This window comes from Podarcis muralis, chromosome 7, assembly GCF_964188315.1.
Source record: "Podarcis muralis chromosome 7, rPodMur119.hap1.1, whole genome shotgun sequence".
Taxonomy (NCBI): Eukaryota; Metazoa; Chordata; class Lepidosauria; order Squamata; family Lacertidae; genus Podarcis; species Podarcis muralis.
Window position 1 is genome coordinate 23489939 of NC_135661.1, and position 16474 is coordinate 23506412.

General features: G+C 42.5%; 1 protein-coding gene across 1 annotated transcript in view; it reads right to left on the reverse strand.

Moving 5' to 3' along the window:
• Positions 1–438: 438 nt before the first annotated feature.
• CTNNBIP1 (catenin beta interacting protein 1) overlaps positions 439–16474 on the reverse strand; it is a 43595-nt gene continuing 27559 nt past the window's right edge. The window contains exon 6 of the mRNA XM_028740718.2: positions 439–3295. Within this exon, the coding sequence (XP_028596551.1) occupies positions 3237–3295 (59 nt within the window). The 3' untranslated portion in view covers positions 439–3236. The remainder of the gene's footprint in view (positions 3296–16474) is intronic.

Genomic DNA, 16474 nt, shown 5'->3' on the forward strand with positions numbered 1-16474 from the left:
CTGACCACTGGGTCTTGCTGGAGGGGGCTGATGGGAGACTGGGAGTCCAAGAACAAATGGAAGGTGACAGGTTCCTTAACTTTGCTTTACAGACTGTCTACTTTGCTTATACTGCTATTGTTTTGAAGCTGTGAGTTGCCTTGTGGGGAAGAAAGCACATGATTGTGTAAACTAGGGCTGCGTTTGAAGGCAGAGTGAGATGGCTGCATTAACAGCAGAAACCCATGAATGCCTACTCCAACAGTCCCATTGAGTTTGATGGGGCTTTCAGCCAGGTAACTGTGTGCAGGGCTGCAACCCCAAACTATTTCCCTCCCTCTTGGCATAAGGAGGGCGTGTGCTTTTAAAACTTGGATCTTGAACTTGAAATCTCACCCAAGAGCAATACAAGGACTTTTTCATGTTCTGTTGGATAAATATAAAACAAGAAGCAAGGAACAGCTCTTACAAAGTGTATTTCCCTCAACCCTTTCAAGTTACATTTTTAGCCCTCCAAAAGTTTAAAAACCACATAAACATGTAAGTTTGCTTCGTTAGAAAGATGCAACAGCTTGGAAATGCCATATATCAATGGAACACAGGCCGCAACCAAGCAACAAGGCTGTGACAGTGTTGCCTGGTTGACCCAGCAAGCTACCAGTTGAACTTGTTCACTGAATTTCCAGTGGATGTTTTAGTCGTCGAATCGGCCACAAATTGGGCAACAATCCACTCCTGTGCAACAGAGGTACATATGTAGTGCAGAAGTAGCACAGGGTGGAATAGACTTTCTGCTTCTTCTTTAAAAACAAAAAAGAAGTGGAAGATCTGTGGGAGAGCATAGGAAAAGAAGATTTCAAGGAGGCAAAAAAGATTAACGAAATGTTGGGGTGATGTCGCAGCAGGGATAGGGAGGCCTTAATGGACCACATGTTTTCACAAGAACTTCTTTCTGTTAAAAGGGGAGTGTTCAGCCTCCATTGCAATAAAACACAAAAGAGAAAAATAAGTTAATAAAGTTCATCTAATGGCAAAGAGGTGGATGGGTAGGGAAAGGTGACCCAGCCGCCGCAAATCCATCAGCTGCTGCAAAGGAAGTGACAGCTTGGTGCAGGGGAATCTCTCAGTGACAACACACTTCATTTTGAGATTTAGAGAAATCACGACTTCCCTATCATGGAAGTGTTTGGGTGAGGGAAAGCATCAGGCTCCTCTTCAATGGAGCAAAAGCTGCACATTTGGTCATGCTACAAAACAAAACAACAAAAGAAAAGAAAAGAAAACCCTCATAATTGGGATGAAGAGCTGTCCTTTCTGACACATTTAAAAACCGGTCATGGGGAATAAAACCTGAACAGCAAGGGTGAACTGCATTTATTGCTGGTTTTATTTGAACAGGTGTCATCATCAGCCCCAAGAAACTGAGGCTTTTCACATTGGGAACTTTTATGAAGTTGCAAATCAAAACTCAAGTATCATTTCCAGAGAGGGAACACCTGCGCTTTGCAGGTAGACTAATTAATTTGGGATCACCTTTATTCCTCTTTTCTGTATATTATCTCTTATCATTTGCTATTATTCTTGGTATCTCTTCCTCCTCCTCTCTCTCTCTCTCTCTCTCTCTCTCTCTCTCTCTCTCTCTCTCTCTCTCACACACACACACACACACACACACACAGATAGCAATAGCACCTGGACCCTCATAGCCAAGGGCACTTGGAAACTCTAGTTTGCCGCAGCCAGGCTCTCAAGCTGGTTCCTCCAGATAATGATCTCTCCTGCGAAGACAGTGAAACCACAAGTTTCTATTTCAATGTTTCCCCACCCCCTCAAATACTTCATCAGTACCATCTCACCTAGGTGCTTTCTTGGAAGTACTGTGAAAATTCATGGCATGGGAGGAGACTCCTGGATATAGGCAGAAAGCAACTCCTAGAACTTCAGGGTTTTAACATGCAGCTTCCTGGCAAGCCAGAGAAAGTAAACAATGAATTGATGTCATTGTCTCCGTTTTTCAACAAACAGGTTGTATCACCTGAAGCCACTTGGATATTTTCACTGGAGATGCTCTGCCTCCAAAGAGATCAACAGGCACACAAAACCAAGCCCAACTGGAGGAACTTGTCAATTTCATCTCACTAAGTCAGTGCAGGCATCAGGCCAGTTACACGATTCAGGCTCTTACCGCACTGCCACATGTGAAGCAGCCAACAGGTTAAAGATCGAACTGTGCAGACTGCTTAGAAGAATTGGTTTGCACTCCTTCCCAGTTTGACACTTTGCAACGCACAGATATTTGGGAATACAGAATTCCTCCATAGTACTGACAGGCCTTCTGCAAGGTGCAAATGGAGTTGCCCAAATTTGCAGCAGAGGTTCATTGCCACAACTCTAAACGAAGTGTCAGGGCTTTCAACCACCTCCTTCCTGCATGGGCAGAATTGAGAAAACCAAACATGCTTCAAAGCAACAATTTCTTGAGGAGAACTGAAGAACAGAGGAGACCAGCATGGAAGAGTCAGCTGCACGTAGACTCTGCAGCCAACAGGAAGTCAACAGTTAAGCCATTTTTTTTTTCTTCAAAAAAAAAAGGCAAGCAAGCATGTAATAAATATGGCAAAACATTTCCCCCTCCCACCTTGACAATAAATGTGAAGCAATAACTAAATACGTTAATTCCCTCTACCCTTCTTCCCTCCCCCTACAAATTTTAGCAAGGAAAACACTGATGTCAGCAAAACACCTGAAAGCCACTCATTTTGCAAACAGCAGCAACAGTCCATTTCCAGTCTCACACAGCCACGCCCCTCTCCAAAAACACACACAAGCATGACCTAAATAAGCACCAGAGCTTGAAGGCTTTTAGAAGTAGGATGTCAGCAATAATTCTTAAAAATACAAAATTAAAAATTAAGGGGAGTGTTTCCACTGGTCAAGTTTCCTTCCTTTAGCTAGCCAATCGGAGTCCGCTTTTTTTTTTTTTGAGCCAATAATGAAAGCATTCCTAGAGTTGTCCTTGATTTAAACTGCCTTGCTGACCCACCAACAGGGCATACAGAACAGACGGCTGTGAAATGCATTCAGAAGGTCAAATAACAGGAAAACTGAATTCAATGGGTTGGGGAAGGCTACCACGGGACAAGACAAAAAAAATCAGGGGAGGGCAAAGGAACTCATGATTGTCCGGCCATCTTCCTCGATTTCCTAGAGCTTATTTGCCCTGCTCCAGCTCTGAATTGCTCCAACAGCCCTTCAAGCTACTGCCGTCTGTCTTCAGTCTCCGATCTGGAAAATGCCATCACCCCATCCTCAGCACCTGTAGAGGAAAGGCAAAAAATGGGATGTTATTGGACAGGTAGGTTTTATTTGCTTAGACAAAGAGTAAGACACGCTAGCAAGTTTCCTGCATTGTGAGGAGATCTATTTCCCTAAAGCTAGGAGGGGCTGTGGGGAAAGAGAAATATGCCCATTATTGGGGCAGATAATTACTATTCTTTATCACTGTTTGTCTGCAGGCTTTGAGGAGCTTTCAAATTATTGGCTACAAGGTTTTGAGAGAAAGAGAGTGTTAAATGCAAGTTATAACACCTTATTTTCACCTTGTGTTCAGAGGAATCAATGTTGTTCCCTAACACTGATTATAATTAAAACCTACAGTGCATTCTGAGAGCAAGCTAAAGTGCTTCTTTTTAAAGATGACAGAAAGTGTTAAATGACTCAGAAATCCAAAAGAACATAGCAAAGATGACAGATCAGAGACCTGGCATGCACAAGCCAGCAGTGCTGTGCGTGGGTTGTACAAGTGATCCTCCCATTCCTCCCTAATTCGAAACCCTCCCCCTTGTATCATATGCAGACAGATGTTGATCCTTTTGTCCCACTGGCTAGAAAATTCACTACTTGCTCTGTTGAGTGATGCTGAATATGAGACAAAGGACTACAGGGCAAGGTTAAATAGTGCTAGCTATTTTGTTTTCCTCCTCAAATCATCCATATATAATACTTATAAATTACTGGGTATCCTAGCTTTGCTGGAGTGGTTGTGGTGTACAAGATTAGTGTTGTTAAACTGCAAAGACCTAGGTCTGAATCTCCACTTAGCATTGAAAATAACTGGTTAACTGTGGGATGACAGGCACATTTTCTCAGCCCAACCTACCTCAAAGGGTTGTTGTGAGGATAAAAGAGGGAGACTATGCTATGTATGCTAACCTCAAACTCCCAGGGAGCTAGTACATAAACGTAAATATAATAATAATAATAATAATAATAATAATAATAATAATAATAGCAGCATTTTAATTACAGGGAAGCAACTTGTCTCAGTCCACTTCACCACACCTGCTGTTACACAAGGTCCTTGCTGTCATGGTAAAATTCCCTTCTTCCAGTGGCCTGCGACTGGAAGTTCATAGTTCTTTTTCTTGTATAGCAAGAAGTTTATGAAGTACGGTAATATGGGGATGGAATGCTTTACTGCTTCCAGAAACCACACAAATAGGAAAGTCCCTGGATGAGTGCAATCCCTGAGTCTTCAAGTGGTAACTTGCTGCAGTCTGTGTGCAACCAGCCTGTCCTGTTAGGGAGATGAGAAGATCAAAATCTGGGGAAGCACAAACAGCCTTCTCCCCACTTAGGAAGCCAATACAGGCAAGCTGGCTTTCCAAATGGCTACATCAACCCTAACAAGCCACCATTCCATAAAACAGGTAACCTGCACCCACTTGATGATCTATTGTGAACTATTTGCTCAGTACTTCGCTGACAAAATTGCTTGGATCCTTTCTGATTTGGATGCTATAGCTGATACAGGTCCAGTGGATGTAACTTTGGCCTCTGCTTGTCCAGCATAAATTGATACTTTTCCATTTGTACAGCCTGAGGATGTGGACAGGATCCTTGGAAATGTGAGAGCTACACGTGTGCTAGATCCTTGCACAAGGGCTGGCCAGGAGGCAACCCTCTGGTCAATGCATCCTTACAACAAGGCAGGATTCCAGTGAGCCTAAAGGAGGCAGTTATAAGACCTCTGTTGAAAAAGCCCTCCCTGAATTCCACTGTACTGGAAAATTATTGGCCAGTCTCCAATTTCCCATTTTGGAACAAGGTACTAGAGTGTGAGGTCACACCTCAGCTCAGGGGTTTCTGGAGGAGACCGATTACCTAGATCCATTTCAATCTGGTTTCAGGCCTGGTTATAGGTCACAGACGGCTTTGGTTGCCTTGGTAGATGACCTATGCCAGGAACAGGGCAAGGGGAGTGTGTCCTGTTGGCTCTGCTGGACCTCTTGATGGTTTTCAATACTACTGGCCACGTTATCCTTCTGGACTGTCTTGCTGGGATGGGACTTGGAGGCACTGTTGCACAGTGGCTGTTCCATCCTGGAGGAGCAAACCCAAAGGTGGTGCTGGGGGACTCCTGCTTGATGCCTTGGTCATTGGCCTACAGGGACCCTCAGGGTTCTGTTTTGTTCTGCCCCCCATGCTATTTAACATTTACATGAGAGGTTGTCCAGAGTTTCAGGGTTTGGTGTCACCAGTATGCTGATGACACCTAAATCAAAGGAAGCTGTCTTGGTTCTAAGTCAGCGTCTATCATCAGTAATGGACTGGATAAGAGTGAACAAATTGAAACTTAATCCAGACAAGACAGAGGCGATCTTGGTCAGTCGGAAGGGAGAACAGGGAATAAGGAATCAGCCTGTGCTGGATGGAGTCAAAGTCCTCCTGAAAACCCAGGTTCGCAGTTTAGACGTACATCTAGACTCAGTCCTGAGAATGGGTGCCCAGGTTTCTTCAGTGGCCAGGAGTGCATTTGCAGAGTTAAATTTAGTGCACCAGCTGGGCCCATTCCTTGAGGTGTTTGATTTGGCCACAGTGACACATCTGGTAGTTAAGCCACTTTTGTGCACTGCTGGGAATGCAGTGCAGGATGGCCAAGATCTACAACAGAACTTTCCACTCCCAGGACCCACCTAAGAGGGCTAAAAACTATCGACATGACTAGTTACAAAATGGGGTGCAGGGCGGAAGTCAGTCACAAAACGGCAGCAGGTGGAGGCAGAGTCTGACGTTATCAGTCGGCTATTACCACAATCATTTCCCCCTCTTTGGAAACAGTTAAATTATTTGGCACAGCAGGTTCCATAGTTCAGCCTTCTTAAAAGCTAAGGAAAACATTGAATTTGGTCATATTGTGACTCAGACTCTCAATTTTAGGCAGAAATTGCTGTTTCAGAGGCTCTAGGGGAGAAGAGGACCTCAAAATATTTTTACTTCATTTCGGGTCATTTCTCCTTTCACACTTGTACCCTATTTCAACCGCAAACTGATAGGTCCTTTATCTCTCTTCCTGCTCTTACATTCACTTCCTCCTCCTCTAATAGTTTCCCTCTTATTATTCTATTCCTCTTGATTCCCAGTTTTTATATTATACTATAGTTATTGCTATTATTATTAAAAGATTGACCTCTAATTCACTTCAATGCCACAACCAGTTCTTTCCTTTACAGAATGGAGGAGCGGCTTCCTGGCTTCTCCTTTCCCTCTCTCTCGGTCTGCCCACGCACCCACCCACCCACCCTTCCTTCCCTCCCTCCCTGCCTCCCTCCCCATCCCCTCTCTTCTATCACCCTGTCCTCTCCTTCTTTCTCTTCTAACCTGGTATGATACAGCCTCACTCTCTATCTCCTGCTCCCATGCAGGCATGTATACCATGTGTGAAGGGAGCGGTTGCCATTGGCTAGGGGACAGGCGACTGCACTGAGGCCCACTAGTAATCCCTAGCCCAGCAGGCTGAGAAATGGTGCTCTAGGACAATGGGGCGCGAGGAGAAAGAGGATCCATCTAGTTAGCCTTGAGCCCTTCTTTAAAGCAGGCTTCTGGACAGCAAGGTGGTCTTATGGGGAATGTCTGTGCCATGTTTAATTTGCTGCAGAACTTCTGGGCTCCCAAGGCTGACACAGAGGAAGCTGCTGGTACTTTCATCTGCAGATCCTCTAGCAGCAATGATCAGAATCAAATTAAGAAGCGGCATGCTTTCCAAGAGTCCCCACCCACATGGCTGCGGATGTTTAGCTAAGCCTTCAATTGATCTTTCGTTTTAAAAATGATCTTTGCCATTCAAGAGCAACTGATAACACAAAAGCATTTTTCCCCCTTGGCCCCACACAAACTAATTAGGCCTGCATGAACGGATTATTTCCTTTAATAAGGCTTTCTTTGAAGCCTCTTGGTTAAAAGGATTAGATAGCAGAGAGAGCAGTTCCAAATGCAACACATCAACAGACTCAAGTTTTTTCTTCCTCCTGAAAGACACTCAAGGAAGCCACTTTGCAGTTTTTGCTGATGGAAGATTAATTTAAGTTACTATCTTTTGGCAACTTAGTTCAAAGCAATGCATTGCCCCTGGGCAGAGATCAATAGTAAGGAGATGGTTATGACAACAGTTTTATGTCTTGCAAAGTTGCTTTAGTTATGAGTAGAGAAAGCAACTCACAGACCCACCACCCACAGACTCTCTTGGATTTAGAAAGGAAGCACGGCTGCTAAGTGTCATGGACTGGTTGGATGCAAAGGAATGGTGGGAGCCAACAGAGGAAACACCAAGAGAAGAAGGCTCAGAGCCTGGAGATTGGTGGTGGGATGATGATGAGTGGTCACAGGGAAAAGCGGGGGGAAATTGGGAGGTGGTGGTGTCGGAACACATCATTTGCAAAAATGTGTTCCTCTGACTGGAAGTCTGAGATCCGTGTTTATAATGTTTATTATATATTACAATTATATATAATATAATTGGGACGCGGGTGGCGCTGTGGGTAAAAGCCTCAGCGCCTATGGCTTGCCGATCGAAAGGTCGGCGGTTTGAATCCCCGTGGCGGGGTGCACTCCCGTTGTTCGGTCCCAGCGCCTGCCAACCTAGCAGTTCGAAAGCACTCCCGGGTGCAAGTAGATCAATAGGGACCGCTTACTAGCGGGAAGGTAAACGGCGTTTCCGTGTGCGGCTCTGGCTCACCAGAGCAGCGATGTCACGCTGGCCACGTGACCTGGAAGTGTCTCCGGACAGTGCTGGCCCCCGGCCTCTTGAGTGAGATGGGAGCACAACCCTAGAGTCTGTCAAGACTGGCCCGTACAGGTAGGGGTACCTAATATATTACAATTTACTAACTGTTAGTAGCACAAAAGGGAAAACCTGAACACCACACAAACGCGAGGGGAATTAGTGATCCTATAAAAAAACCTCACAGATTCACAAATCCCCTAGGGGAAGTAAAATCCTCAGTGGCACTTGGTTTCAACACCAAGTGACAGCACCAGGTTCAAATAAAGGACAAGGAGGTAGCAGTCATTTTTGGCAAAGGAATAACCTTTAAAATTCACTCAATTCTGAAATACAATAATGGTAGATATGTTTTTATTAATGGGACAATGAATGGATTTGTATATGCACCAAGTCTGAAGCAACTTCATTTTATTCAAAAGGTATTACATACCCTCCAACATTTCTCCAATGAAAATAGGGATGTCCCATTGCATAGTGATAATTTTACTATTTATACCCCCACACATCTTATTGGGTTGCCCCAGCACTCTGAGCAGCTTCCAACATATATAGAAACATAATAAAACATTAAACATTTGAAAAAAAAAACCCCTTCCCTATACAGGATTGCCTTCAGGCGGCTCAGAGGTTGGATAACTCTATACCCTCCAACATTTCTCCAATGAAAATAAGGACATCCTACCATACCCTCCAACATTTATCCAATGAAAATAGGGAAATCCTATGGAAAAGTAGGACATTCCAGGATCAAATCAAAAACTGGGACGGCTTCTCTGAATCAGGGACATCCCTGGAAAATAGGGACACTCTGAGGGTCTGGCATTATGTAAATTCAATAAACTTGCTAAAGGGAGAAGCCATACTAGGGGATGACTTCAACCTTAATGTATGAGCAGTCTCTCTAAAAGACTTGAGCAAGGGCGCCACCTGGAGGAACTTTTTAAAAGATAAAGACCTTGATTTTTTTCTTTTTACATCTGTTTGCCAAAAGTCTAGAGTTTTTACTTCCATATTCATAAAATAAAATAATATAATAATAATATAAGATGTTGACTAGTGTGTTATTAATTTCTAGTCTATATCTTGCTTCGTTCAATTACTCCAAGATGTTTTGAACCTGAACTTTTATATTTAGTTAGCAGATCAGTAATTTCCTTTTATAGTTTGGTTATTGTTGAAGAGGTTTAATATATGATCTTCCTTTGAGACATGCACCTCTTGTCACTGCTTTCATAGCTTCCCCAAGGCTGGTAGAATTGGTGCAGTTATTGTTGTATTCCTTAAAATAGAATTGTAGGGTTTCTGCTATCCTTTATCTAGATAGTTGATTGGTCTCTAAAATAGGGTTAAATGGATTTGGATTTCATTGCTCAGTCCTATGGTCACTTCTACTGGAGCATGGTCAGTAATCTTGATGTTACCAATATTCATTGATTCTGTGAAGGGAGATAACTGTGGAGTGAGCAGTTAAAAGTCTATAATCCGGATTGAGAACCATGTTGGCTTGAATGAAATTTAAAACTGAATTCTTTTGTATTTTCTTTGCAACTTGTATCATATAAGTTCCATTTTGGAAGAGTCATAGTAATTGTATGCATCTTATTTTTCTTTCGCCTCCATCTTTTAAGTGGAGGAGGTATAAGGATCTGGAAGAAACCACTGTCTGGACAAACATTACTGAAGCTTTAGTAAGCTAAGGAGCTTAGTGTGTTGAGATAAATTAAGTGCAAAGTCTTTAAAAAGAGCTTTAAAAAAATAAAGTCAGTAATCTTTCAAGCATTCTGCAAAACACCTATTAGTGAAAACATCTCAATCATGTGAAGGACTATTAAATTCTCATTTTTACAGGATGAGGTACAAATCTCAAACACACAAAATTACACTGAAAGATCAGTGTCCTAGTTCCAAATTAAACTAGAGAGCTTGGAGCCCAAGTTATTTTCCTGGAAGTCACTGGGTGGAACTCAATGTAGCACAGTTATAAATGTTTCATCTGCACAAGCTTTTCAGTTTACTGGATGCAATGATCTCCCTCCCCCTCACTGCTTGGGGTTATCCCCACCCCCACCCCCGCCAATTTGAAGTGGGAAGGATTGCAGAGTGGGAGGAGAGAAATCCCCATTCACAAACACAAGGGGCTTATTAGGTGAATCCCACTCATTAGTCAAACTGCAGTGGATAGATCCAACAAAGACAACAAACAAAACAAAACAAAACAAAACAAAACAAAACAAAACAAAACAAAACAAACTCCACTGAAGTTAAAAAGGCATGCTAAAAAGTCAAAAATTGAAGATTCAATGTAAGACCAGTTTCTGTTTGTGGTTTAACTATTGTGGCAGATCTTCTATATTCATTTACCGTATTTTTCGCTCTATAACACGCACCAGACCATAACACGCACGTAGTTTTTAGAGGAGGAAAACAAGAAAAAAAAATATTCTAAACGAAATAGTGGATATATGATTTTTGTGGTTCATGCTGTGGCCACATGTGATCTGACAGTGAGTTTGGAGTAGCCCAATGCAAAAATCCTGAGGATCCATGTGGATCCATGCTTTGTAACCACGGAGGAGAGAAGGAAGGGGAACCATGGATCCTCTGCTCACGACTGCAGCAGATCCCCCCCGCCACCCGCAGGCATTCGCTCCATAACACGCACAGACATTTCCCCTTACTTTCTAGGAGGAAAAAAGTGAGTGTTATGGTGCAAAAAATATGGTACTTCTTTGCCCTACTTACACAAGTCCCAAGGATAATAATGTAAGCCATTCTGAACTTCTTAGAAGGCTAGGAAGTATAAAAATGCAACAAGAGCTACACTCTCTGTGTACAGAACCTTGCGTCAATTTGTTACCTTGAGGGTCATAACCGATCCTCTGCTGCTATTCTATCCTTTGTCAAAATTTATGGACTAGACAACACTAGTGTTTGAAAAACATCCATACCTGTTTGCTATTTGGGTGCATTTGAAAAGAAAATTATTAATATGATGAATTCCAAAGAGGTAGCTGCAGAACCTGTCTTAAAAGCAGATATTTATTGAGACACCAGCTTTCAAGTGTTGCAGGCTACTCCAATTGTATGGTGGGCGATGTTTCTCTCTCTCTCTCTCTCTCTCTCTCTCTTACACACACACACACACACACACACACACACACACACACACAGATTTGAAAACAATGAAATCAGAAGTTCATTAAAGGCAAGGGGCAGTAGAAAGTGGGTCCCATTTTCCTGCAGAGTCCAAATATATACTAACAAAGTGGAGCTGTCCACTTTCAGCTATCTTTCTTGCTATGCTGACTTATCACAGACAGCTGCTTATTGGGAGTAGATCAGTCTGATTTTATTGCTTTGGCTCCAGTCCACAAAGGGGCTCAAAGGTGACAGAGGACTCTCTGTTCTTGTTATAAATATGATGCTGCTGGGTTCATAAGAGCAGCCCTGCTGAATCAGATCAAAGGCCCCTAGTAGTAAGAGCTAAGACTGAGAGAGATGCTATGCAGGTTCTGCTAGAATCACATCCTTTTGGGGAAAGGGGGGAAATCAACCAAAAAGAGCAAGGCAGAACAAGGCAGGAGATCCAAGCAGCAGGCTTCTTCTTCTAATGTGCACTACTTTTAAACCCAGAGGTGCCTTTGGTGTGGAAATTCCATGGAAGCAGGGTTTCCTAGCAACAACAAGATAACAGATGACATCATGGCCCACAAAGTAGATGAGCAGAGTTATCTAACAGACAGCAGATGCTTCTTCCTCCCCCATCCCAATCCCCACTCTCTTCCAAAACCCCATTTTTTAAAAAAGAAGAGGAAAGAAAATCTCTAGTGGATCTTATGTAAGTACAGGGGACTTATTTCAAGATAATCCTCCCAGCCCTCCAAAAGCCCCACTGCCAATTTCAGCAGCCCAAATCAGTTTTCTTTTCTTTGCCCTATTACAGATTACAGTGGCCAGAGCAGAAGAGTTTACAAAGCAACACCCCAAGAAATCTCCAGCTGCACAGAAGACAGGAAGATTTCCACAGTTAGATTATATATAGCCAAATTACACAAAGAAGCTAGAGGAAGATGCAGAAATGAATGGCATCTATTTGATTTCTTAAGTACCATCATTCACTGAAGAACCCAAATCATCTGGAATAAAATCTTAGGTGAAGATGAAATAATTAAAGGTTGTAGTCTGTCTTAGTCCTACTCAGGGTAGACCTATTTATATAACCCTTTGAGGCCCAGTAACTTCAACTGGTCTATCCTAGATATTGAAAGCAAACCTTTTAGAAAAAGATAGTAAAGGTAATCAAGTTTTGTAAGTAGTCAATACCCAGTTAAACCTAATTTACTGAGCTACAAGAAGTTCTTTTCAGGAGACAAACTGTGCAAATGAGGTTTAAGCAGTAGATTCAACCAAAACTGTTCCACTGGGCTGCAGGTGGGCAGCTCTGCCATACAGAGAGAAATATGTAAGGGAGAAAGTTTCCAGCTTAGTCTTCAACTCAACATGCTAGTTTTCTGTGAGAAGAGAAATTTTCTAGCATAGAAGATGGTCCCTTAATGGGAGTCACAAAAGGCAGTGTGAAGCAATGCAGTTCAGAAACAAGTTTATTGACTCATCCCATTTTCTGAAAGCGGACCTGATTTGCAAACCGTTTTTTGGGCCAGAAGTGGCAATTTGAGATGAGGTTGCCTACTAATTGAAAACCTGTGCTTAGTAAGCAGCTTGTGTGGCTGATTATTTGTTTGTTTCATGTGTGAGTCGCTGGACACGGAGCAGACTCAGGTGACTTACAACCAAATTGAAAAACTTTGTGAATTCCATCAAACGCCTAAGTGGAAAGGAAAATCTTCACCTGGCACGTAAACTATGTCATTGTCAGTGCCAGGAAGGTTTATGTCTTACTTGTGAGAGCATTTCGCTACTGGTGGTGGTGTCACAACAGAAAAGGCCCTCTCCCTTACTGGCACCCTCTAAGCCTCTCTCAAATAGGACACACAAGAAGGGTTTCAGATGATGCTTGTGAGGTCTGGTATATTCTTGAAGAAGTAAAGAAGCAAAGCCTAAGATCAGAAGGGAGGTGGTGGGGCACTGTTGCTATTTGTCCCAGGTAAGCAGCAAATGGCAATGCTGAAAATAACCAGTCTGTAGAAATAAATGCTGACTGGGTTGCTGGAGATTGAGAATTCAGTCCAACGTTTCATACACAGCAGTTGAGGAATCTACACCAGTTACTACACCAACAACTCACAGGAGGAGTGAACCTAAGATCACTCCCAAGCTGAAGTGAAGGCTTCAGTTGCAGCTTGTTCAAACAAAGCTGTTGGCGCAGAGCCTAAGATAGCTGGCTACTTCACTGATGAGAGTATCAACTCACCCCTAGCCAAGCTTATAAATAGCCAACTGCCTGTGGAGACTAAGAAATTGCTTCCAGGTGATCAGGTGGAACAGTTATTTACTTTTAGGGCACAAATGACTGCCAATGATACATGGGAGCAGGTGGGCTACTATTTATTTATTTTTTACAGACCTATTTGCAAAGCTGTTCTTGGCAAAATCACCTGGACTTGTGCTTAACCAGACTGTTCTACATTCATGTGTGTGCATGCACAAATATTTTAACTCTTTATCTTGCATTAAGCTGCCCTAAGCCTATACAGGAAAAAAATATTTAAAGGCATTGTGTGGTTGAGCATAATTCTTAACATGAAAAATAGCTTGCACAAAGCAGTGGAAGAGCCTGTTGCCACAGGACAATTGCTGTGAATCTGAACTGGTGAACCATGAATATTATTTCCCAGGCAGCAGGACCTGAAGCTGTGTCTGCAGTTACAGTTCCAAGCAGAATTTACTTCCTCTCTCCCTCCTGCCAAACCAAATTTTGATTTTTATAGTGGCCTCAGGTTTCATTACAGTCCCTGTCTGGTTCTCCAGCAATACAATGGCACCTTCTAGCTATGGTGTATTCATCTGCTTTTCCCGTATTTTATTTCCAAAGGGAATACAGTTGTTGCTCCCCAAAAGGCAAAGGAAACTAGTGTGATAAATTCACCAGTTGATCAGCAAGAGTAGCAAACTGCTTGCAGGCCACAACAATTATTATTAATAAATGGTGCCAAAAGAGAAACAGAGGAACTTTGCCATGGTTAGGAGGTAAACAAACATCAGAAAGTAAGGGCACAGGTCCATAGCTCAGACAGGTAACCTTTACAATGAATATGGTATTGGAAAGGAAAACACATCACAGCCTGGAAAGCAAGCAGAATATTTGCCAAATGCCTTGGAATCAGAGCTGAATCTATATGAACATTATTGTTGACACTTTCAGTAGCATGAAAAGGAACTAGAAAAAAATTCTGCACACATGCTCATTGGCCAATTGCTATTCAACCTGCCCACTTACAAAGGTCTCTGGTATCTACTCTCAAATTGTCTTCAACTTTTTCAAACCCAGGAACCACCTTCAGCTCAAACATGCATCTAGGAACCAGTTTCTTATATTTTCCTTACTTTGTGGTGCATGATGGTAGTGCTAACAGTCTGTTCACATGATATGCAAACATCCTTCTACTATTCAAGGTTAAGAACCGAGTTCAAGTGGCGCACAAAAAAACAGACCTTAAACCTGTTTAATTCTGCAGCTGCATGCCCAAACAATGCTCTCCAAACTACCTCCAAGAGGCATGCCCTCCTAGGGTGACTGGGACAACCCAGTCCAATGGGTGGGATACAAATAAAAAAATATTATTATCATTATTATTATTATTCCAATAATTAGCTGCTTGGCAGGAAAGGGGGGATTCTGTCTCAGTGCAGCAGTCTTTTCCTTCTTTTTTGTTTTTTATTATTAAAGATTTATTAGTTTAAAAAATACGTGCATCGTTTCTTTTTCAAGTTGTGTTTTCTATGGATCAGTTTCATTTGTTGTGAGACATAGGTGTTGCATGCAGTAGTAGGTTGGAAAGAAAAGAGGGGGGGAGAGGGGTATGGTGAGTGGGGTGGGGTAGTAATGCTTCTATCCTTCTATGTGTGGGGTTTTGTGTCAGCGTCACTTGGATGAGTTCTCTAACTATTCGCTTGTTATATTTCCTTGGTGATGAGAGAGGTTGGGGGTGGCCTAGGGTGTGGTTGGCTGTAGTGAGATTTATTTATGTGTGTGAGTGTGAGTGTGTGAGGGGGTGGATTTTTGGATCAGGCTAGCCATATTGATTTGTATGCTGTTGGTGGATTCTTGTTGTTGTATTGTTGGGGTATGTATATGATAAAGGGGAACCATACTGGGGTGACACAGCTTCCACTCTGGAAATATTTTCATATTTTCTTGCCATTTATCCCTTTTTAAAAAGAAATTGAATAGCCTTGAAGGTTTGGAAACTGGTTTATAGCGTTGAACAGCAGACAAAGCTGCAGGCGCTCACTAGATGCTGCATTCACTAGTGGATATGTCTGTTGTTCAGCATGAACACAGATTTTGTGAACAGACAAAACCAAGTAGGAAGCTAGTTGTGAAGATTCCCATTAGATGATTCATCTTAGCAAGTCCCAGTTTCCACAGGTCTCTTTGAGCTGCTCAATTCCATGGCAGACTCCAAAATTATGCCCAAAAGCTATGTTGAGTGACTCACACCAACTGTGTCTGGGCTAGAAAAAGGCAGATGTGACAAATAATGGAATCACAATAATAGGTGGGAGGGGAGCAATTTTATAATGTGATCTGGCTTCCTGTAAAGATGATCCGACGTTAGGGTGTTTTCTATAGCATGATTTATGTGGTTGAAACTCCCTTATTAAATTCTTCTCTACCTCTTTAGAACCAAGGCTACAAATCTGCCTTTTGAAAATGACCCTTTATTTATTTATTTATTTTCCTCCAAGGAGATCAGGACTCTCCCATCTCAGAGCCACCCTGCGATTAGAAGAGAGCAAACGGCCCCTAGTCACTCAGCAGGTTTCATGGAAGAACAAAAATTAGACCAAGCATTTCCCTGGTCCAACACTTTACTGATGCCCTTCAAATGTTGTTGGACTACAGTTCCCATCATCCCTGATCTCTGGCTGCACTGGCTAGGGCTGATGGGAGTTGTAGTACCACAACATTTGGAGGGCCACAGATTGAGGATGTACTATACTACCCCGTACTGGCTCTCTAACCAGAGGTGTTGCAATTCTGTAGGCAGCTGCTGGGAACATTTTCAGTAACAAGCTTCAAATCAGTGCACCTTTGTTTCTCTGGCATGTATCTACAACATTTTGGGAATGAGTGGTGAAAACACAAAACATATGTTTATTTATTTATTTTTTATAAAAGTATTCATACCCTGCCCTCTCATAACGTATCACGACAGTGTTCAGCAACATAAACATAAACACACACACACACACCATTAAAGAGAGTGCAGAACAATCATTAACATGACTGGTTACTCAAGAAAATGTCGA